A 24,771-nucleotide genomic window follows, 5' to 3' on the forward strand; every position below is an offset into this window, starting at 1 on the left:
CCGTGAGCTGGAGCAGGATGGAGCCAGCCCAGCACGAAAGCCTTGATTAAATCAGCTCTTGCACACAGACAGCAAGGTGCACTTAGGTGGCTGTTCCCAAAAAGGAAAAAGAGGGAAAAACCAAAACCACATTCCTAGTCCAGGCTCTTATTCACATCTGTTTAAGTTTGGAACATCTCCAACCAGTCTGACGTTCCCGCAGGAGGAAAAGCAGGATTGGAATGGAAAGGGAGCCGGGTCCAAGACAAGCCTGCCTGTGCCAAGGACTGTGGATCCTCTCTGTCGCCACGAGGCTCCAGAGCGAGTCCTGTGAGGAGGGAATTCAGGGTGACCTCCCTGACCCAGCAGCGTGGGGACAGCGATGTCACCTCGCCCGACCTCATCCTGTGGCTGCTGCCAGCGCAGCCGGAGGCATTCACAGGAAGGATTGAGGGAATGTCACCTTTGCATTCCAGGGGCAGCCCCAGCTGCTCTGGGCACCCTGTGCCAGGGCCTGCCCACCCTCCCAGCCAGCAATTCCTGGTTCCCAATATCCCACCTGTGCCTGCCCTCTGGCAGTGGCAGCCACTGCCTGTGTGCTGTCCCTGCATGCCTTGTCCCCAGTCCCTCTGCAGCTCTCCTGGAGCCCCTCGAGGCCCTGGCAGGGGCTCTGAGCTCTCCCTGGATCCCTCCCTTGTGCAGGTGAACACCCCCAGCATGTCCAGCCTGCCTCCAGAGTGCCCAGGAGCAGGTGTGGCACACTCCTGCTCCCCAGTGCTGGTGCCTGGGAGCAATTCCAAAGGAATCAGGTGGACAGGATCCATCCCCACCCCATTCCCTTAGAGTAAAACCTGCTGAGATCCTGGCTCGTGCTCTTCCCAAAGTAGGGCTGCAAGTTGAACCCTTGAGAAGCCCCTTCTCAATTCCAAAGGAAAGCAGGGAACAGGAGGGATGGATTGGATTTTGTTGGCAAATTCTAAATGCAAAGTCCCCAGTTCCTGTGAGATGCAAATCAGCTCTCAGCCATTTGCTGGCTTTGGAGCCGGGTGGCACCAGAAATCAAAATTAGGTGAGAAAATCAATACATTAGCAATTTCCCGGGATTTAACAATCCTGCCCTGATTGTTCCCTCCAGCCGATCCCCCCGGTTTACATTTCCAGCCTTCCTGTCAAAAATAGACTTAACGCTATTCTAACATTTCGTGCTTCCAGGGTTTTTTCAAGGATAACAAGAAACAACTCATCAGTCAGAGTGGAGAAGGAGGAGGGAAAAAGTCAAGGAAAAGGAATAGCAAAGTCCTGTCCTGCAAGTGTCCGAGGCCAGCTTGGATGGGGCTTGGAGCAACCTGGAAGGTGTCCCTGTTCTTGGCAGGGATTGCAGTGGGATGATCAGAAAATCCCTTCCATCCCAAACCATTCCACGGCTCCTGGCACAACCAGGGCACTGCCCAAAGCAGGAAAGTGTCTGTTAGGGCACTCCTGAGCTGCACAACTCGTGCCTTCCTTTGGCCACCGCAGCCCCTGGGAGCACACCGGGAGCACATTCCCGGGGAAGCCAGGCCTGTTCCGCAGGGTCCCGAGGCATAAAGCCTTCCTTGTTGGGTTCGGTGTGCTCCAGCCCCAGCAGCACAGCTGCTGCTCCCAGTGACCAAAGCATTTCTTGTTTAAATCCTCTCCTCCAGCCCCACTCCAGCGCCCGGGCGGAAAATCGTGTGGAAAAGCAAAAGTGCTGGAGCACTTGGAGTGGTTTCATCCGGAGTTTACCGGTGAGCGCTGTGAATCCCAGGCTATTCAGCATTCCACCAGCGGCATCAGCAGCTGCAGCAGCCCGAGCCTCAAACACCGCCCTCCCATTCCAGCTCATTTTATCCATTGTCCCTGCCGAGAGGAGCCAGAGGAACATTTGCAGGGTTCCATAGGAAGTGGCAATGCAGGCTGATGAGAGCCATTGGGGATTTCAATGGGAATGGGGACTGGGAGGAGAGCGGCAATCACAGCCCACCTAACACAGCTCCACTCCAGGAACCTCAGCAGGGCCGGGGGGAGGATTCACAATGCCACCAAAATTCCCGAGGGACGGAACCCGCATTGACGGGAGAAAAACTCGCGTATAGGACCTGAGCATGAAATGAGAACCCCCGGAGCAGCACTTCCCATTCCTGCGGGAACCCCAGAGTCACGCCTTGGCTTGGCGTCCCAGCAATGCCATCCACTCTCCTCGTGTCCCACGTGCCACCCCTGCCCCAAAGCTCCGTGGTCTCTCCAGCCTCTCCCAGCTCCAAAGCCAGCGGGAACGCTGGTGCCCGCGCTCCCTCTCTGCATGCCGGTGTTCCAGAGCCGGGATCAGTGCTTTTCCCCATTCAGGTGAGCCGTGCCCGTGTTCCAGAGCCGGGATCAGTGCTTTTCCCCATTCAGGTGAGCCGTGCCCGTGTTCCAGAGCCGGGATCAGTGCTTTTCCCCATTCAGGTGAGCCGTGCCCGTGTTCCAGAGCCGGGATCAGTGCTTTTCCCCATTCAGGTGAGCCGTGCCCGTGTTCCAGAGCCGGGATCAGTGCTTTTCCCCATTCAGGTGAGCCGTGCCCGTGTTCCAGAGCCGGGATCAGTGCTTTTCCCCATTCAGGTGAGCCGTGCCCGTGTTCCAGAGCCGGGATCAGTGCTTTTCCCCATTCAGGTGAGCCGTGCCCGTGTTCCAGAGCCGGGATCAGTGCTTTTCCCCATTCAGGTGAGCCGTGCCCGTGTTCCAGAGCCGGGATCAGTGCTTTTCCCCATTCAGGTGAGCCGTGCCCGTGTTCCAGAGCCGGGATCAGTGCTTTTCCCCATTCAGGTGAGCCGTGCCCGTGTTCCAGAGCCGGGATCAGTGCTTTTCCCCATTCAGGTGAGCCGTGCCCGTGTTCCAGAGCCGGGATCAGTGCTTTTCCCCATTCAGGTGAGCCGTGCCCGTGTTCCAGAGCCGGGATCAGTGCTTTTCCCCATTCAGGTGAGCCGTGCCCGTGTTCCAGAGCCGGGATCAGTGCTTTTCCCCATTCAGGTGAGCCGTGCCCGTGTTCCAGAGCCGGGATCAGTGCTTTTCCCCATTCAGGTGAGCCGTGCCCGTGTTCCAGAGCCGGGGTACTGCCAGCCCCGGTTTGGGTGAGCTGCCGGGATGAGCCGAGCGCAGCGATTCCTGACCAACAATACCGGCTCTTTGTTTTCCCGGGCTCCCCAATCTGTCCATCCATCTGTTCTCCCTTGCTTTAGATTCCCGTTTTAAGCTCCTGGGGAAGGATTCTCCTCTTTGTTTCGGCTCTGCTCCCTCACAAGGAGGTTGGAGTTCAGACCCAGCCTACCCTGGCACCGATTTTCCAAATAAATAAATCAAGGCCCCTGTTTTACTGGGATCCAACTTGTTTTCTCCGGAATATGTGCCTCAACCTATGGTAAAAAAGAGCCACCATGGATTCCCGGGAAATGGTTAAAAAAGGGAAGCAAACAAGATGACTTTTCTTGGGCAACGATGGAAAAACAAGATTTTGCTTCCTGCTTTCAGTTCTTGGACTCCCAAACTTTGGAAGCAAATGGCACAAAGACAAAGCACCGGTTTCCAGCATTGTTTTGAGAAACAAGGATTTCCTTTTTGCTCCTTGCCCCACTCCTCCGTGTGACTGGAGCGGAGTTTGGAGCCAGCCAGGCAGCCATGGAAAGCACAGGTTTCCTTTGCCCTGCTGCACACTGGGAATATCCCCAAATCCACCCGGATCATCCACAAAGGAAACAGCGCTCCAGGGAAAGGAGACCTGACCCCTGAGGTAAAAGCCCTCACAAACACACCCGTTCCTTGATTTCCTCTTGGAATGACAGAGGGGAAAAAAAAATCCCTCTTCAGAGGTCTATTCGTTTTGCAGGTTTTGTTGGATTTCTTTTCCCCAGTTTGTTTTCCTTCTTTGCCTCATCAAGCCAATCATAAACCACAAAAACAGCATTCCATGGATACGGTAAAGCCATCAAATACGGCAAGAATGGGGAAGGATTAATTAATAGTTAATTAATTTCCCGAATGTGTCTCTTGCACTCTGAATCAACAAGAGCTTTCCATGGAAGAGGAAATCTTCGGCATCTTCCTGGCTGGAGCCTGAGGGGAAGCCAGGGGTCTCTCAGTGTGGCCAGAAAGGTTTGATGGCTCCACGTGGATCTGTGTTATCCCACACACACCAAAGGGGTTTTCCCTGTAAGCTAAAAGCTCCTCCTGCACGAGGAACTTTCCCACTGCAAACACATTTATTATCCCAGTGTTTTGTGCAGGAAGCATGGAATAAGGAGGCCCTGCTCATACAGCACAGCCTTGTCGCACTAATCCCTAAGAGACAAAACCTACCAAACCCAGGATTTTATCCTTAAAACCATCAGATTCCAGCAAGTGAGTTGAAATCCACCCGAAGGTTTGGAATTGACGCATCAGGAATTGAAACACAGGGAGTGGCTGTCCAGTGGGTCACCTCTGCTCCTTGGAGCGATGGACCGTCCTTGTCACATCCCTTCCACTGTTCTTTGGGGAAAACCAAGAAGGTAAAGGCCAAATCTTTCTGAAATACAGCTTCAAAATTAATTCCGAATCCCTGCTTCTTGTTTGCTCTCAGGAGACTCGGAGCAGGGAAAAGGAAGCAAAATTCTGCCTGATTCATTATTGCCATGACATGAATTGCGTGGAAAAGGCAAAATCCAAGCAGGACCGTGTCCCAGAGATGTTTTAATTGCTGATATAAAACTGTGACAGGGAGAGCAGCATTTTCCTTTCTTTTAAGGAAGTCTTTTCCTTGATAGGATCTCATTAAACATTGCTGGAAAAGAAAAACATCCCATTTACAGGATAACATCTCCTCATGATTAAGGTCCTTCCAGGCTTGAAACATGAGCCACTATCCAAGAAAATATGGATATTTATCTCCTTCCTGCCATAAAAGAGTCCTGCAAGATTGCTGTAAACAGCAGGAAACGTCCATGGAATGGGATCTGCAGCCCAGGATGGAGAAATTCCTCCTGATATCCGACCTGACCCTCCCCTGGCACGGCTGGAGGCTGTTCCCTCTTGTCCTGTAGCTTCCACCTGAGTGAAGATTCCCAGCCCTCACTGGCTCCACCCTCCTGCCCAGGAGCTGTGGGGTGGAGGAAGGTCTGAACCAGCTGGGATCATCCTCCCAGTTTGTTCCAGCCACTCTGGAATCTCTTCCTCGTTGGCCACAGGTTGGACTCGGTGACCTCGGAGGTCTCTTCCAAGCTCAGCGATTCTGGGATTCTGTGATTCTCCAGACCAGGTCCCACCGCATTAAACGAAAATGGAATTTAATCTCCTACATGGATATGAAAAAAGACCAGTGGAAAAAACCCTCCTGGTGCTTTTAGTCCCTTTTCAAGAAGTTCTATCAAATAAATGTCTTTGGCCAACTCCATTAGGGAGCAATTAGACCTTAATGGCCGTCTAAATCCATTATCAGTGGACATTTAACCTTGCAATATTTAAAGATAATATTTAATTTGAGCAAATTAATGGGCTGCCTGTGAGACCAAAGAGATCTACTTAGGCTCTCTGGTTTTCCGTCGGGGATATTTCCCTCTGGATAGTGTGACAAGAAACTGGGAAAGTTGGTCCTCACCTTTGGAGCTCAAATAAACAGTAGGAGCTATCACCAGAGCACAATCTCAAATAAGCACCTGCTTTATCCTTCTTACTGCTCCTGTTATTTCCATATCCATCCACAGCTGGTTTTGATCCAGTCCAGGGACACCTTCCACCGTCCCAGGCTGCTCCAAGCCCCAGTGTCCAGCCTGGCCTTGGGCGCTGCCAGGGATCCAGGGGCAGCCCCAGCTGCTCTGAGCACTCTGTGCCAGGCCTGCCCACCCTGCCAGCCAGCAATTCCTGGTTCCCAATGTCCCATCTGTGCCTGCCCTCCGATAGAAGGAAGCCATTCCCCCTTGTCCTGGCACTCCAAACCCTTGTCCAAAGCTCCTCTCCAGCTCCCTCCAAGCTCCCCAGCCCTGGAACTGTATCCCAAGGAAAGTGTGACTTGAACACAGATCTAGAAATTCCAGCTTAAGGAGGACATTTCCCTCTTCACTCCAAGGATCTTGGCACTTAATTCCCAGAAGGAGAGGAATAGGAGCAGGGAGCACCTTAAATCCATGCCTCTCGTGTAACTGCGTGTGATGCTCTAAGATGTCATCGCCGGCGTCTCTTTGAAGCAAAGTGACAACATCCAACGTCTGCACTATTTCAGTCCCCGGAGAACTTCCCTGATGGAAGCAAAGCCGTGCTCATGGAAAAACCTGGGGAAGCTCCAGAAGTAGGTTGCCATCTCATTCCCACATTGGAAGGTTAGAGGTGTTTCCTCTGCGAACCGAGTGCTTTAAATAGCGCTGACTTTGCACATCGGGCGCGCTCGGTGCCGCGACAACGGCACACAGGAGCTGGAGCTGCACGAGCGCGAGCCTGGCGCGGATCCACGGAATCTCGGGAAGTCACAGCCAATTCCTAGCGCTGTACACGCGTGGAATTCAGCGTGTCAGGGACGCATGGCATCCTTCCTCTGGCACAGCCGGTGGAACTCGTCTTTAGTGGGAGTCATGCAGTCATGGAATGGTTTGGGTTGGAAGGACCTTAAAGCCCATCCAGTGCCACCCGTGCCACGGGCAGGGACACCTCCCATTATCCCAGGGCGCTTCCAAGCCCCATCCAGCCTGGGCACTGCCAGGGACCCAGGGGCAGCCACAGCTTCTCTGGGCACCCTGTGCCAGGGCCTGCCCACCCTCGCAGGGAAGAATCCAACATCACTGAGGAGGTGCTCTGATGGTGGAAGGGAGCAATGGATTGGCACCAAACTTTTGGAAGATCAGTTTCCATCAAGAAACCACCAAAATGCAGGAGCAAAACTGAAACGAGTATAGCTGTGCCTTCACAAACCTTATTAATTTCAGGAATTCCAACCCTGGAAACTAACACCAGCAATTAGGGAATGGCGCTTGGCCTTTGGTTCACCTCAGAAAGGCTCCTGAGGACCCTCCCTCTCTCCATACTGGGAGAAGGTAACTGGGAGCCGTTCCCCAGATTTGCCTTACAGCCCCTCACGTTTTCCACCCTGGCCTGGGTCAGGACGATCCTGCCCCACGGCGGCCCTCCCGGAGCAGGGGGAACCGGGGTGTAATTACACGCCGCTCCTGTCAGAGTGGAATCTGTAGTACATCGCTAATGTGTAAATGACTAAATAACTTAATTAGGTGAAATGAAGTGCACTTACAACCACAGATGCTTACGCCGGATCGGGATAATGTGGTGTGTGGGAATATATCCCTGGTTTTTTAAAGATGTTTATATTTAACAGTAGGCCAAGGAAATGAGGAACATGCACTGGTGAGAAGGATGGCAGGGAATTTTTTTTAAAAGGGAAGAATGTTTACCACATCCTTACAGACTGATGGAGAAAACCATTTTTAAATCGCTTCAAAATGCTGGAAGGAACCAACTTTTCAATCCCTGCAAATATCAGATCCCAGTGAAATCCTAAGGGGCGTAGGAGAAAAAGTGGTTCTTCTGGGCAAGCTTAAATAAATGAACGAGCAGAGCCCTTCTTTTCCAGGCTCACCTATTCCTGAGTGGATCACTGAGGTTGGAAAAGCCCCCCAGGATCATGGAGTCCAACCGTGGAGAGCAGAGTGCCACATCCAGGCATTCCTTGGACACCTCCAGGAATGGGGACTCCAAACCTCCCTGGGCAGCCCCTGCCAATGCCTGAGCCTTCCCAGGAAAAGCTGCTCTTAGGGAAGTCAGCAGGAAAATTCCCTGTGTGGGGAAGAGCACCTCAAGTGCACTCGGTGATTCAAACCACGGGACCGAGCTCGCCAGCTTTCCATGGGAGCCTGACAAACGGAGCGGGAGAAGCGCTGAAATCGCTCCCAGCCCTTCTACTCATCCATTCATCCATATTCATCCTTCCCCTCTCCCCGAATCCGTGCTGGAGGTGAATGGAACACAACCACCAGCACGAGGAGGAGCTGAATAAGCCAAATTATGGCATGTGTGCTTCAAGGAGGCTTCAGCCAACGAAGCAACCAGGAAATGGGAGCTTTAATTTTCCATTGAGGGATAAAAGGGAAGGATTCGAGGAAGTGCCTGCACAAGTACCTATGGCGCTGGAGCACATCTTACTCCCAAAAAACAGCCTGGAGTAGTGGAAGGTTCCCTGCAGGGTTGGAGCAAGGTGAGTGGTCAAGTCCCTCCCAACCCAAACCATTCCAGGGCTCAAGGAAAAGAAAGTCAAGGTTCCCAAGCTGCAGTGCCCAGATAGCATCTTCCATGTTATCTTTCCCTTATTTATTAATTACCTCTCTCTAATGAAAAAGAGAAGTAGTTGTTTGTCAGAATTCCAAGTGAGACGGACACCAAAAAATTCCTAAATCCAGGATTAGGCAGAGAGCTGCCCAAATTTTTGATGATTCCGTGTGGAACCACCACGAAATGAGAAGTTTTTCCTGAAAGTCCTCTCAGGAAACTCTAAAGATCCCTTTTCAAGCTGGAAAAAGAAGTTGTCACAATGATTTTGGGAGAGCGTGGATGGAAGGCAAATTTGGGACTGAGTCAAAAGTGTCGGAATAACGAGTTGGAATCTGTTGCCATTAGTCACTGCCTTGGAAGCAAATCCAAAGCTGCTAATGCTGGGGATGTTGAGCAGTGCAGAGACTCCCTGCCTCCTGGAAGGAATCTTCTGGGATGAGATGAAACGGTGAGGCGGCAAATGCTGCCTCTCTTTAGGTGCAAAGGAGAATTGTACCTCGCAGGAAGGGGAGAGGAGGTGTTTGCCTCTCCCGGGAAGTGTCACCCTCAGAAGAGCCTCCATTTCACATCTCCTCCTTGGGAGCCAAGCGAAATCAATTAACTCTGCAACTGGAACCAATTAACCCTCGCAAAAGCACAACACCAAGCACAGTGGCAGTCTTTAATAAATGGGATAAATGTAATAAATCCATAAATAAGGACGGAAAACGCCACAGGCTGGGGCTGCCAGGCTACGTCAGGTGGGCTCCCGATTCTTCAGAGACAGCACAAGTGTTTGAGGGTCTAAAACAAACGCGGACTTCCACAAAATGGGGATTTCAGCAGCCCCGGGGGACAGCTGGGGTGGGATTGATCCCGTTTAGCTCCAGCCACCTCAAAGCAGGGCTGCACTCCCCGAGCCGGCTGTACAAGCGGGATGAAGAGAGATCCCTTGAAAGAGGCACCTTAAACCCTTATCTTAAAGGGAGATAAAGCTGCCTTATCTCCAGGGAGGCACCTCGATGCTTCCGCTCGATTCAGATGCCGCCGTTTGATCCAAGTCGCAGTGGGGAGATGGGTGCCATCTGTGACACGAGCCAGCAGCCCGGCCTCCCTTCCCTTCCCTTCCTTTCCCTTCCCTGGCTCCCGGCACGGCGGCCAGGAGCGGGAACAATGCTCTGCCTCCAGTCCCTGCCTTGCCTGGCAGCTCGCAGCTTTGAATCCACTCCTGGCCTCATTCAGCTTCTTTTTGCCCTTTTCCCATCGAATTCTGAGCAAATGGGAGTCTGCTCGGCAGATTATCCCGGTTTGCTCACAATTCCCTCCTGAGCCACGTCCGACAGCAACGGGCAAGGCAAGGGGCTTAAACCAGCAAAACATCTTTGTAAATATGATTAATAAAATTCCACAGTGATTCCAGAGAACGCACAGCACTGGTGACCCTTCAGCATTCCCCGTGAGGGCTCCATCCCACCCCTCTGGACACCATCACGGCTTGATTTTTCCAGAGCTGAGCTCAATAAGAGGAAACAACTTTCTCTTCTAAAAAATAAAAAGGAATAAAGCTGCTTCTTTTATAATCCTGCACTTTCTATTTAAGCTCCTGCTCTTTTGGATTAAGGAAAGAACAACTCGCCATTAGGGCCTGCCCTGTTTATCAACATCACAATTGTGCCCAAGAGCCACGGGAATTATTTTACACTTCAAAAGATGCTAGAAACCAGTTTTATCTCTAGTTAAAGTTTCAATATAATATTTAAGAGAACTCATCCTCCCCTTCCAGTCAGATACTGTGGTTTGATGTCTACAAGCACTTGCAGGGAGGGGGATTCCAGGAGCGGAAAAATGCAAATAAAAATGACTTTATCTGCTCATTTTTGGCTTACAGGAGTTTCACTTCCTTCCTCCGCTCCTAACTGTTAAAAAAAGAACTTTTTCTGCACCTTAGACAAGACAAAAGAAGGTTGAAATTAAAGGGGCTGGAGCTGCTGCCTAAGTCACATCCAGGCAAGCCCACGGGCTGGACACAGGAGTATCCTTGGTTTTGGAATGTGTTTCACCAGTGCCCTATGCCACACTCATAAAGAAATGGCAGAGCTTTCAACTCTGGCTTTATGCTGCAAAAAAACCTCTATTTTGTCCCCAGTTTTGCCCCCAAAAGCCTGAATCTTGCCTCGCAGTGCTCAGATAATGAAGGGCTTTTCCCGTCCTAAGTGAGTCACTTCGTATACATTATCTATAAATTTATTTTCAGTTTGACAATATTCTGGCGCTTCAGCTAAATTGGGTGCGTGGCTAAAAGGAAAAGGACAGTTTAATGCCAATAATTCTCTGGTTAACGCTTCCTGCCAGGGAAGCAGCACCTGTGCAAGGAGCGGCGTGCGACAGAGCCGGCAAGCGGATAAAAGCCAAGCTCTGGCTTTCTGCTCTGATCCTGGGGACCCTTCCAGGTGAACTTCCTAATTGGACAGCAGCACATTCCCAGGGTTTGCTGCGCACTCCAGCCACGGGCAGCATCGCTGCTCCACGCTGACCAAAGCTCTCAATCAAAGCTCCACGCGAGCGCGGAGCGAACGCTCGGCGCCGCGCCGCTGCTAATTACCATCGCTTCCATAAGGCAGACTTTCCAGGATGGAAAAATGAATCTATGGAGTAAAAATGGGGAAAGTCTATGGAATAGAAACAAAAAACATGTGGCATATAAATAAGACAAAAAAATGTATGGAATAGAAATGAGGACCTTAGGAGCGGGAAAAGCCCGATGTCCATTCGGTAATGTGCTGGTTCAGAAATTAATGCTCTAATTTGTGGTGTTTACAAAAGAGCTAATTTTAGGAATGGGAATTTTCCTCTGTTTATCCAACAAGACCCAGGATTTCCTAAGTAAGTGGATGTTTCCAAAGAGTATAAAATCAACAAAGGGATTAGGGACAGAAAACCCCAGTGAAGCGACGCTTGCTGACAACTCCGACCCCGCTGAATAAAGAATGGTCCGGGCTCTGCTCGGGCCCCAACACATCACTTTGTGCACAATCCAAGGAAACAGCTAATCCGGGAAAAGCAGGAGGCAAGGAACTCGGATACTCCAGTGGATGAGCCCAGGACATGCTGCTGTAGTCTCAGGCTCTAGGCCACTTCCATCTCTGATGCTGGAACTGCCTTATCAGGAAGGCAGTAGCCTCGTCCCTGCTCCTCTCCCAGAATACCTGCTGTCACTTCTCCCTCAAAAACATGAGGAAAACTAGGCCATGCCCTATGGAAGTCTCAGCAGAGACGGACTGTGCTCACAGGCATTCCCAGAGTCCACCCAAACAGCCCCGTGCCACTGGAGTTACAGCGCCTGACGCTGCCCCAGCCTCTTCCCTGCCTGTCTTTGTTCCTGAAATCCCAAAGAAACGAGTCTGTTCTGTGTAATTTCATTAGATCCCAATATTTCAGCTTCTCCTCCGTCAGAGCCCGTGGTCACCTCAAGCAGGGACGCACCCAAGGAGCAGCGTGGGAGCCCCACTGAGGGAAGAGGAGAGTAGAGGGAATTGATTTGGCTTTGCCAGCTTTGCTCCCTGGCTGGAAGTTTGTATTCCAGCCACAAACTTCCCGCCGAGGTTTGTCCTGGAAACGCTGCCGGACTCTTCAGCGCAGTGGCCCTGGCAGGTGCTCCCGCAGTCCAAGGCCATAATTCAATCAAGCCTTGGGCTGACGTCAGGAACAAAAACAACTCAAAGGCTGTTTGTGAACGGGCCCAGAACCCCTGAGATTCAATTAGAGCCTTGATATTCCATGGGGAATCTTATTTAGCTGGATTTAATATTGCCAAAGCTTGGGAGCAGTTATTTATCAAATAGGTTGAACGCATTTAAATGTACAGGCAATGGAACAGCACGCTAACCCCACAATCCCAAATTTTCAGGAGCAGCACAGGCAGGAAAGCAGCACCAGGAGCCAGTCTGATTTTTAGATTCTCCAGCACAAAAAGAACCGAATCCCTGTTTTCTTAGGGACTACATCCATGCCTAAGGTGAACCCAGGGATTTCTGTGTTTTGCCATTTGTGGATCCCTACGATTCCCCTGGGGGAAATGCTGATCTCTACATCCGTGATGTCCCAGAGGGTTTTGGTTTGGGTTTTTAACATACACTTTGCTGGGATCACAGGGTCACACACACACACACACATACAGGGTGGAGGATACACACACGTAGGATGGAGGATACACACACGTAGGATGGAGGATACACACACACACACACACATAGGATGGAGGATACACATACACACACACGTAGGATGGAGGATGCACACACACACACACACATAGGATGGAGGATACACACACACACACACACGTAGGATGGAGGATGCACACACACACACGCACATAGGATGGAGGATACACACACACACACACACGTAGGATGGAGGATACACACACACACACACACGTAGGATGGAGGATACACACACACACACACGTAGGATGGAGGATGCACACACACACACACACGTAGGATGGAGGATGCACACACACACACGCACATAGGATGGAGGATACACACACACACACATAGGATGGAGGATGCACACACACATAGGATGGAGGATGCACACACACACACACACACGTAGGATGGAGGATACACACACACACACATAGGATGGAGGATACACACACACACACACGTAGGATGGAGGATGCACACACACACACACACATATAGGATGGAGGATACACACACACACACACACGCACGTAGGATGGAGGATACACACACACACACACACACAGGATGGAGCACATACACATACACATAGGGTGGAGCACACACACACACACGTAGGATGGAGGATACACACACACACACACGTAGGATGGAGCACATACACACACACATAGGATGGAGGATACACACATGTAGGATGGAGGATACACACACACACACACACAGGATGGAGCACATACACACACACACATATAGGATGGAGGATACACACACGTAGGATGGAGGATACACACACACACACACATAGGATGGAGCACACACACACACATGGGGTGGAGCGGGTAACACATGGGATGAAGAGGGAACCATGCACACACATGACAAAGGGACATATGTGTGTGACAAAGCAGGGTGTCTATACGGACACATCCATGCGACTAGGGGGACCATACACACGCACACACATGACAAAGCAGAAGCCATACACACACGCACACACACACAGGATAAAGCAGAAGCCACACACACGTGTGACACAGCAGACTGCCACACGCATACACACGACGAAGCGGGCTGTCACACACATACGTGACAAAGAAGGAGCCTGTCCCTTCCCACCCGTTCACCGGCCCAGGGTGCCGCACGCACGCAGCGCTGCCCTGCCATTGGGAAGCTGGGCACAGGGCAGGAAGGCCGGAGCTGCCGGGAATCCTGCCAGGAATGCCGCCTGCATCCTGCATGGCACCTGCCGTCGCTGCGAGCCCGGAGCCGGAGCCGCTTCCCCTCTCCCGGGAGCCTGGCTCCTCTGCTCCTGCTGCGGCCCCGTGCCAGGGTCACCGCCGTGCCACAGAGCCGGCACAGCCGGAGCAAACCCCGAGTAAAGGCCACGGCGCCCACGGAGAGGAGCCGGCCGTGCCCGGGCCTGAGAGCCAAGGCTGAGAGCATCGGCCCGATCCCACGGTCCGGCAGCGCTGGTTCCAAACTGGATGCGCACCAGCACAGACAACAATGGGACGCAGCTACTACTGTCATTACTACCAGGAGTAGTCTTGAAAGGTGCGGTGACTGCCACAAAGCTCTCACACCAACAGTGCACCCAAAATCCACCCAAATGAACCCATTTTCCCTTCCCCATGGCTGATTGAAGCTCCACTGCCTAGCATTTACCTTGGAGGAAGGAATAAACACTCCAGCCTCTCTCCAGGCTTTTCCTAATAGACTTTGCTAGGAAAATAAATTCTACGACAGGCTTTAAAACAAGATTTAAAAATTAATTAAGAATTTGGGCATTCCAACCCTCTGCTTTGCCAGGAAGTTTTTCCTGCAAACAGCTCTGAGATGAAAATTTAGCAGGTGAGTGTTACCAGCCCAGGAATTTGTGCCCAAATTTCCAGGCTGGAAACCTCCAAAAGACACAGAGGTGAATTTTGGGCACAGGACACCTCCCAGACAACCAAAAATCAGTGGAGGCCCCTCCACATCTCATTGCCACCAACCGAGGGGCGGCATCAGCTGCGGGAGGAAATTTGGCGACGACTTTTCCCAACAAATAACGGCAAATTCAATTATTCCAGGGAGCGGGATGAAGCGCTGTCATCCCTCCTGGCTGCCGAGGTGCAGCAGGAGCTCCACGGAGTAGCCACTGGCAGATGGCACATCCTATTACATGTATATTCATTTTCTGTGCTGCATCATACTAAACATTCCCAGGTTATTCCAGCTTTTCTCCCTGACATCCACCACCCTGGTATCTGGGAACATTTTGGGAAAAGACCTTTAAGCCATAACTGCTCCTTATAAGACTGCAGAGCTCTTGGTGGCTGATTTAAATCTCAGCAGGATCAGCCCCTGAAAACCACAGGTCACCGGGGCCCTCCCTTTTTCCTGGGCTTTGCAGAGCCCCACATTTCCAGCTACAAGAAGTTTACCATGAGGAGTAAATGTTTGAGCTGTAAAGCTTCCAAAATGACTCTGTTTATCAGAGCAGATGAAGGAAAAAAAAAGCTAAAGGAATCATTTGAAGCTCAAAGCAAAACTGTTTATAGGACAGCTTTTAGTGCTCCAAGATTCCAGAGAGATTTCAGCAATTAACAGCATAAACTTCCATAACTTAATTCCATTCGATATGTTTAGTTGTTCCTGTGCTATTTCAGTTATTCCCTGTTACAATACTACAAGAGATTTGCTGATCTCTTTGCTGATTTAAAAAAAAAAAAAAAAATTCAAGCAGCTTCTTCACAATATCCCTGGGATCCGAAAGAAGGAGCTTAAATCCTTTGACTTCCTACATAAGGAAAATATCCAAATAATGCCCAAAATCTCTTTAAATAATGGAGGGGAGATTAAAAAAAAATTAAATCACTTTATTTCTGCATTAGCAAAAAAATAAGCGGTGAAAGATGAAAATTTGGTGTTCCCAGGATTATTTGTGCCTATTTCATGTTCCTTGGGAATTCAGGCCACAGAAGCCACTTTTGCCTGTGACAACAATCCATATGAATTTGGGAGTGGCACAAGTACAAATGCAATGGGAAGAAGCCAAATTGTACCTCACATGTTTTTTTTTCCCTGAGCAAGCCTTGTACTCCCACTGAACTCCGAGCCAGGCCTAAGTTCCCTGGTTTAACAGAGGCACTTTGTTCCCAGATCCCTCAGATCCAGGCAATAATGTGAACCATCATTCCTGTTCCTGCTAAACTTGGCAAGGGCAGGCACAGTGTCCCCACACCAAGTGACATTTGGCTGCACGTGGGCCCGGAAGGCTTCAGTCGCTCCGACAGGGAATTCTGCATTATTAAATATGTTCCGGAGCCCTGACAAGGTAGCACGGAAAGAGGACGGCAAAAAGCACCTAAAAATGCCCATCTCCATTATCCAGGGGAATGACCGAGCTGGGTTTATCCGTTCCGCTACCACGACAGGCCCACAGCTCCCAGACTGACATATCTGAGGGACTGAAGGCGGCTGCGGAGCGTCCTTTGCAGGCCACGCACTGTTTGCTCCTGCGGGTAAGAGCCAGGATTTCTGCTCTGGAACTCAGTATCCCGCTCCTCCTGCAAGTGTGCTCCGGGCTGGCTCGGGCCACTTCTAAATCCCAGAGCGTGGCTCTTTCGCTGCCCCCACGGAAGCGCCTGGGATCGGGCTGGCAGGGGAGGAGGATCCCGAGTAAACATAGCTGCGAGGATGGGAGGTAACAGCATTCCTCTTCTCCTTAATCATAATTACGAAACATTAGCCACGGAAAATAGGGAAGGAGCCGCTTTTGCGGAGCTGCAGAGATTTCAGCAGCGAAAAGCCAGGAGGAATATGACCCAGGCAGGCTCCAGAGCCCTGGAATGCTGCCTGGCGAAGGTGGCAACGCGGGGCCACGCAGGCCCAGCCAACACCCAAACTCCAGCATCGTTCTCCCTCTTTTCTGGCATATCCCTTGAAAAATGGGGACTGCCCTTCGGAGCCACCCATGGGAGCGCAGCAGCTCCGGACCTGCTGCGCCGCTTCCTTTTTAAAAGCAGGTTTTTACTCCAAAATCTCCCTTACAGGTTTTGTTCCCTCTCTTTTTTATTCCTTTGAGTGGCGTTTCTGCACGATAAGCCCCAAACACATCCCTGGCTTCCCAAATCCTCCCTGGCACACACGCTGTTCCTACTGAGAGCAGCGGGATCCGTGCAGGCATCCCAGGTGTGCCTCACCTGAGCAGCTCCAAAACATCTTCCCGAGAAAGCCTCGATTTAATTCCATTTTTTTGATGATCAAATAACAATAACAAAATCCTGCAGCTTTCCCACCAGGCCACACTCCAAAACCAGACTGTACTTAAAAAAACCCCACAATATTCGATATAATTTCCTCACTGAACATCCCGAATAAAAAAACAAGGAATTTAAACTGTGCTGGCTTTGTGATTCCCTCGTTAGAGATGTATTAATTTGTTGCTCTAATGCAGGCCAAGCCCTAATCAAACTAATGGCAAAATGAAAAGCGAGGATTTAAATCCTTTAAAGGGACTTTGCTTGATTTGGTCAGGCAAAGATTGGAGATTTTTCCCTTTTTTCTGGGCCACGGGAATGGCCAATGATAAAAATTCCACTTTTCTCTGATTCTGCTCCCACCCACACGCTATTCAAACAGCTACAGAGTGGGCAATCCAGAACAGATGCTCCCAAATGGAGGTAAAATTCCAGCCTTTAAATAGAAGGAGCAGAAATTGAACAGAACCAGGAAGATGTGGGCTTTGATTAACAGATAAAAAACTGAAATATGTCAAATGTGACAGACCCAGGGAATTCTTGGGGGAAAAGCTGCTTCAAAATCCGATCCTCAGCCATCATCTCTTCATTTTATAGTGCCTCACCCTTAAATGAGGATAAATTTCAGATAAATTTACTATGGAAGCGATTGCAAACTCCTCCCAAAATTTTAGTAGATGTGAGAAAATGAATTTTTTTTTTGGCAACTGTCCTAAAAAAGGGCAAACAAAGCAGGAAAAATAAAAAGCAACCCCCCACTTCAGCCCGATGAATGTGCATTGTTCAATTGAAGTAACAGCTATTAAATCACTTTCCAAATACGATCTAAATTGGAGGGAACTCCAGGGGAGTTTGCTTCCCAATCCCTCCAGTCTCCCCCAGTTCTCCCAGTGCAGGTCAGAGGCTCCAGCCTTGGTTCAGTGCCCTGTGCCGAACACCTGCAAACATCAAACAGAAACTCCTGGTCCTTTCCTGGGCTGACAAAAGCCTTTCATGTGAAAAATGCTCCCTGGGAATGTCACGGCTGGAGCTCAGGTTACATTCCTTTCTCCCTCGCAGCCCTCCCCGCTTTGGAACATGGGGAGAAGCCATGTTTGTGGAATTCAAGATTCAAAGGGAACGGGGCTTTACTTTCTTTTCCCTCGCACGTCGCAAATCACAACACGGCATCATGGATTAGCTGAGGAAAAAGCCACGGGGATGACTTTAAGCGGGAATTATTCCCACACTTCCTAAAGTCCACTTAGTTTCACTTCCCTGCTTGGGATTACTTTGAGGTGCCTGGTTTTTATTTTAATCTCTGTTTTCTCCGCTCTGTAAGGGAAGTTTGGGGTTAATGCAGAGAATCTCAATAAATCCGTTTTTAAAGAGGAATATTTAAAGGTCAGCTCAAACTTCAGAGGGAGAACTTCCAGGAGGAAAACCAGGACCCAGCCCGCTCCCTGCAATTCCCTGTTGGCAATCTGCACAATTAGAATAACAGACTATGTCCACTGTTATTCATGGAGCTGCCTTTAATCCTGCCACAGAAAGCATCTCTTGGAGCAGCATCCAGGTATTCTCAGATCCAATCCCAGTTTCCCAAGCTCCTCACATGCCTGCCCGGGCAAACAATAGCCACCAACTCCGTCCTCAGGCCACACATCCACCCTCTCTCTGCCCGGGGGCAGCGGGGGGAATTAGCCCCCAACTTTTTGGGAAGCACCATGCACTCGCTGCAGAATTCCCTGTCTGATAAGCAAGCCATAGATATTGCAAGTGGAAAATCGCCTTGATTTTCCCTTCCAGAGACCCCCTTTGCTGCCATTGTGCACACAACCGCCAATGCACGGTGCCCACCGCTCCACCAAGCTTTTCCTTCCTCCTCAGCACCAGACACCCGTGCGCCAGGGAACTCTCTTGGAATTCTGTCCATGCAGACTTCAGGTGTTGTTTTAAGTGGTCTTTAGCTCCTTATTCCTAACTTCCTGCAGCTCATTAAATCATCCTCCTGGCTACGCGAGGATGCGTCAAAATTCCTCCGATTCCTTCAGCTTGCAGGACAACAAAACGCAATTTAATCACCCCCTGCTCCGATTTGTCCTGCTGATCCAAATGACTCTGGAGATGAGGTTGAGGAGGAATTATTAAATATAACTCTGGAGTTATTTGCTGTCAGCCCAAGTGGTGGTTGCTGCATGGACTGGGCTCTGAGCATGACAAATTGATTTGTCTGGCACAACCACTCCGCGCTCCTCTCCAGTGAAAACAAATAGAGTGGAGATTCTAGATCCGGCCCCATCACTTCAAAAATTGTGTCAGAAAAGGACAAAAACTGGGATTCAAACCTATAGCTCATATTTGGAAAGTTATCCCAGCCCTACAGCAAATTTCTCCAAGTTGCTATCTCACAATATAAGCAAGTTTGTGAAGATAAAGCAAACCCAGGCTGTTATTTTGAAAGTCTAAATAGAATAAAAGGCACAAAATTAATGTTTAGGTGGAGACTGATCTGAAAAAAAACCAGACCAAACTTCCAAGCCGAAATCCCGCTCTGGAAATTAAAAGCTAAATGATGTCCCAGTGCATTTAATAAAATACTGAATAAAGAAGAGAGAAACTGAACTGAGAAAACCTGCAAATATCAGGTAGGAAACTCTCTGCAAGGAGGGGCGTCTCCGTGGGCTGCCAGGGAAGCCTTGCCCAAATTGCCCATACAGAGCAGGAGCCGGGTAGACTACGCTGGCCCGTGGTGTGCCGGCATGTGGAATTGCCTGGGAACTGAAAACACCGCAACTGCCTACCTGTACATCGAGGCGCTGAAAAGCAACTGCATCCCAGAGCAAGGAAATGTGCAGTAGGGATCTTTGGGAGCCCTCATCTGTCAGGCACATAAAAGCCTCTCTATAAACTTGAGTTGCCAGACAATTATTGTCCACACATGGTCTACTGCAGAGAGCTCCGAGACTGCTTTTGTCATCCCACTCCTGTTTTTAGGGAGCGCGGGAGATGCCCATCAGCCCTACCACAGCCAAAGGAACAAACCATCCACCTAAATTTCAGGAAAGTCTTCCAGAACACTCTCATGTTTGAAAACAAAATGCCCTGGCTGAAGCAGCAAGAGAAAGTCACTTGAATATTTTAATTCCCAAAAAATATGCCATCAGCAAACAGCCCTCTCTAATCCTAAAGACTTTTTTTCCTGGCGTTTATTCTCGGATACTTGTTTTATTTATTTAACTGCAACAGCCTCGATTCTGCTTCAATTCTAATGCACAAAATTAATTTGCACACAAGAGGTTTTGACTATCGTCCCCGACAGACAAAGAGAGGCTTTGGAATTGGAAATAAAAAATTCTCCAGGGCTCAAATCACTAAAAGGAAAAGATAAATCTACTGTAAAACTAGAACAATTTTAAGCAATGATTAAACAGAGGAGAAGTCCAGGGGTTTTTAAAAAATCAGAAATGTGTGGCAATGCTCTAAAAACCTCCCAGGCTTGTGGAAATAACAATAATAATAATAACAAAAATCAGAATAAGAATAACCAGTGCTTAGGAATAATTCCGCTGCAATCCGAACGAATCTGCTCCCCACAAGAGATTAAAGCACCACAACAAAGGTAATGCCTATGGATAAATAAATCCCAACGTTTTCACTACGGATGGAACAAAAAACGGTACATACTTGAGCCAGTAAAATGTCCACTTGCCAAGGAAGTTGGTCCATTTTTCCCGCTGCTCACAGGAGGTGAAAACATCTAAAAAAAACAAAGAGGCATTACTAGTGCAAAACAAGCAATTCCCGAGTCCACTGGCAGTCCAAAGTTCCTTGCACATTCCTTAGGAGTTTCTCTCCCCCGAACCGTCAGCCCCCACAGCCCTGCAAAGGCGTCCAGATTCCTTCCAGCCCCCAGCGCCCCTCGCCACCAGCATCCCGCTTTTATCAGGCTCATTAGCTTCCCAAACAATCTGCCCTCGCCGAAGCCTTTGAGCCACGCCGGTGCCCAGCAGCGTTCTCCAGGCTGGGAAGCGGGGCTCGCTCCCCTCTCCCCGCCGACAAAGGCGGAAAAAGTTGGGATGGGTCGCAACCTTGGTCATCAACGTAGCAACGTCCATTTCCATCCCGCTCCAGGATTTGCCTGGCATGTGGGAACCCAAATAATAATAATGCAAAGTGCCACCTGCCCTAAATTCTCATTCCGTCTCTCCCACCGAGCAATTGGAAGCCAGGCTCGCTCCTCGCCCCCTCTCCCTCCCTCTCGCACTCCTCTCTCTCTTCCCAGCATTTATTTCGACCCTAATTGGTTTCTCCCTTCTCCGACGTGTCTAGTGGATAATACGCACCTTCCCTGAGTCAGAGCCTGCAAAAAGCCAAGGAACAAATGGGAAAAGTGCACCAACAAGCAGAGAGGGGGCTGCGAAGCTGCCGCAGGCTACGATTCCTGGCCAAACTTCCCCAAGCCATCCCTCAGAAGCCGAGGCTGGAGCAGCAGCACCAGCCTGGAGCACACAGGGGAAAGGGGGGGGCTTGCTGGGCTTTAGGAGCAGACCTGCCTCTCCCAGCAAAAGCTCTTCCCCAAAATAAATAACTAAGTGGATAGAGAGATATTCCTGACATATTGGGGGGAAGGGAGGGGATGGGGAGAGGAAGGAAGGGGCTGGAGGGGGAGGGGGAGCCTGACAAAACTAGACAAGTGCACGCGTCCGGCGCAACGTTCGGCCTCCAAACCAGCCCAGGGGGACAAAAATCCCTCTTTCCTTCGAAAATCACTCCCAGATCCTGGCTAGGGCGGGTAGGAGAAGGTTGGTGCAGTTTTAATGCCAGCAGAAGCCGTAGGAGATTTCAGGGAAAACTTTAAACTGAGACAGTCGTGGATTTCTTTGCACTTTCCATGTGCCAAAATCGAAACAAGGGAAGAACCGAAAGGAGAATATCAGCGAGTCATTAGCAATTAATTAGTTCGTGTGCCAACAACGCTTGAAAATCGAAAGCACAATAAAAGTGCAATATTTGTATGATGGAATGATGAGAAATGGTCAGTTTTTGGGCCGTTTCTTTTGGCAGGAATTATTTGAGCCGTCCGAGACATGAAACCAAGCTGCGAACGCGCCTGCATCTCCCATCACACACAATCAGAAAGACTAAAAATACTCAGTTTGGATTTTTTTTTTTTTAAGCGAAAAAAATATTTACCATGCTTCTAGCTGCTGATTAAAAATTGCCCAATGTACTTAGAGCACAGTTTGGGGTTGGTTTTGTTGCTTTAGGGTTTTTTTTTGGCTGGATTTTTTTTTTTTTTTTTTTGTTAACAGAGCAGCTAGAATTTTTTTTTTACAGCTGTTGCTAATTTCCACCGTTGTTTCTTACCGCACTGAAATCCAGTAAATCACTCAGTTCTTTGTCCGTCCCTAAGGCAGCCATTCGCTGTTGGTGATGCATTTTAGCAAAATCACACAAACCTAGAAACATGGAAATAACCGCAATCAGAAATCCCGAGCCTTGCAGGAAACACAGTCGGATTTTGCTTTTTCAAGGGGGGTCGGGGAGTGGGTGGTTGAGAAGAAGAAGGGAGGGAAAAAAAGATGGAGGGGCAGCAAAAAAAAAAAAAAAAAAAAAAAACCAAAAACACAACAACAAGAGAAAAAAAAAAAAAAAAAAAAGAGCGATATTGTATTTCCAAAGAGGCGAGCCAAACCCGGGAACATCCACTCTTAAACCCAAATCCGGAGGAGAAAAAAAAAGGCAAAGCCTCGCTCCCGGAGCATCATTTATGCAACAGGAGGTTCAGCGAGGAATGAATGAGGATCCCAGAGAAGAAACTACAGCCATCCGCTCCCAACTTTTTCCCTTCTCCTTCTTCCACGCAAAGTAGCGTTTGGAGGCAGAAACGGCAAAGAGCGAGGAGGAAAAAAAGCCACGGCGAGACGCGAAGTGCAGGTTCCGGGGGCGGGGGGGCAGCGGGGGACAATTAGCCCCGATTCCTAATTTGCGGAGAGGAGGGGGGGATGAGGCCGACAACAACCCGGGAGCGGCTCGGGCCTGTGCGGCGGCAGCGCCCGGGGGGAGGGGAGCCGAGGAAGGGAAGGGAAGAGGGAAGGGGCGCGGAGCCCAGCCCAGCGCAGCGGCCCCGACCCCGCCGAGCCCCGGCGCCGCCTCCGTACCCGCCGCCGCCGCTCATGGAGCTCCGCGCTCGGCTCCCGCCCGCTCCCGCCGCACTTTTCCAAGGATTCCACGTTGGATTCGCCCAGCTCGCGCACACACATGGCGAAGCGCGTTTATACGGGGCCGCGGACGCACGTGACGCGGGCACTTGGCCGAAAGGAACAATATTTTTTTCCCCCTTGGATTACCCGTTCCCTTCGTCTTTTTATTTTTTATATTTTTTATCTGTAATCCTGCTTTGTTTTGGTTGCTTCGCTCCCGCCTCCCGGCTCAATCCCAACGCCCAGCTTGCCCATTTTCCCAGAGCATCGGTGCAAACTTTGCAAAGCAGCCCCTTGGATTTACGCGCAAGTTTTCGGGGATGCTGCCAGCCCCCCGCTTCCCCTCCCCTCGCCCTTCCTTCTTCCCTCATCCCCTCTGCCACTTTTATTCCGTATTTTCCTCTCGCAGGCCGGACACCACTAAAAAGAACTCCTTGGAGCTCATTTTCCGGTAGGAAATAAAGCAGCGAGTCCCCGCGTCTGCACCTTGGTGTATCTCCCACACGTGTAGCTATATCGTATCTATGCAATGTATATACAATGTATAGATTTACACAGCCCGGAACTTGCACTTTCTTTTCTTTCCTTTTTTTTTTTTTTTTTTTCTTTAAATAACACATCGGGATCGACAATTTCAATCAAAAAATAAAAATGAAAGGAAAAAAAAAAAAAAGAAAAAACACAGACAAGTTAGTCTAACAGCAAATTGGAACTTTACCTTAAATGGCCACAAATATGTTCACAATATTCCAAAGGGGGGGAAAAAAAGGAAAAAAAGAAGGAATAAAAATAATCAAAATAAAAAGAGAGGAATCTTCTGCCAAAGTGCTTTATTGTCTCACACGTGTGTGACCCTCCAAAACCACCAAAAAGTAGGGAAAGTGTCAGTCCTGCTCCGGGTTATTCCACAGCTTTACAGGCACACTACACCTGGCTTTGTTGGGATTTGGGGGGCCCGGCCACCGGCCACAAAAATAATATAAATTAGATTTTTAAAAAATTAAAAAATTAAAAACCAAGGAAAAAAAAAAAAAAAAAGGAAAAAAAGAAGGTCCGACAACTTTTGCCCTATTGTTTTTACAGACACATGGTGACGGGCTCGCAGCGCCGCGGCTCTCGGGGACTTGCCCCCTCCTTGTCCTTCCTTAAAAAAAACCAAAAACCAAAAAACCCAAATCCCGAAAAAAACAGGCGACTCCCCCCTCGGGGGAGCGCGGGGCCGCCCGTTCCCCAACTTGGTCCAAGTTTAGAGCAGCGCCCGCCGCCTCCTCCGGCTCAGCAGCGCGGCCTCCCCCGCCGAGCCGCGGCCGATCGCATCCCGCCCGGGCAGCCGCATCGCCCGCCGCTCACATCCGGGCAATGCCCGCCGCCTTATAAGCGCCGCCGCCGCCGCTCGCAGACAATGACGAGGAGGAGGAGGAGGAGGAGGAGGAGGAGGAGGAGGAGGAGGAGGAGGGCGGGAGGAAGCGGGCGGGACGGCGCGGCGGGGCTCACAAGATGGAGGGACCCGCCGCGCCTGGCGCCGCGCTGCGCCCCTCGCGCGTTCCGCGCAGGCCCGGGCCACCGGTGCCCGCCGCGCGGCCGGCGCTCGGCCCTGAGCGGCACCGGAGCGGCTCCGTGCCGCCGGCCCTAGCACACCCGGCAGGGGCTCCAGCACCGTCAGCACACCCGGGAGAGGCTCCAGCACCGTCAGAACACCCGGGAGAGGCTCCAGCACCGTCAGCACACCCGGGAGGGGCTCCAGCATCCACAGCACACCCGGGAGAGGCTCCAGCATCCTCAGCACACCCGGGAGGGGCTCCAGCACCCTCAGCACACCCATGAGGGTTCTCAGCACACCCGGGAGAGGCTCCAGCACCGTCAGCA

General features: G+C 50.4%; 1 protein-coding gene across 1 annotated transcript in view; it reads right to left on the reverse strand.

Annotated features, from left to right (window-relative positions):
- The window catches only part of LOC137467513 (transcription factor 4-like), a 77,367-nt gene extending 53,060 nt beyond the window's left edge, over positions 1 to 24,307 (reverse strand). The window contains exons 1-3 of the mRNA XM_068178989.1: positions 23,624 to 24,307; positions 22,070 to 22,161; positions 20,387 to 20,459 (exon numbers count right to left, since the gene is read on the reverse strand). Of these exons, the coding sequence (XP_068035090.1) occupies positions 20,387 to 20,459; positions 22,070 to 22,141 (145 nt within the window). The 5' untranslated portion in view covers positions 22,142 to 22,161; positions 23,624 to 24,307. The remainder of the gene's footprint in view (positions 1 to 20,386; positions 20,460 to 22,069; positions 22,162 to 23,623) is intronic.
- Between the last annotated feature and the right edge of the window lie 464 nt (positions 24,308 to 24,771).

Source organism: Anomalospiza imberbis, unplaced genomic scaffold (genome assembly GCF_031753505.1).
Source record: "Anomalospiza imberbis isolate Cuckoo-Finch-1a 21T00152 unplaced genomic scaffold, ASM3175350v1 scaffold_66, whole genome shotgun sequence".
Taxonomy (NCBI): Eukaryota; Metazoa; Chordata; class Aves; order Passeriformes; family Viduidae; genus Anomalospiza; species Anomalospiza imberbis.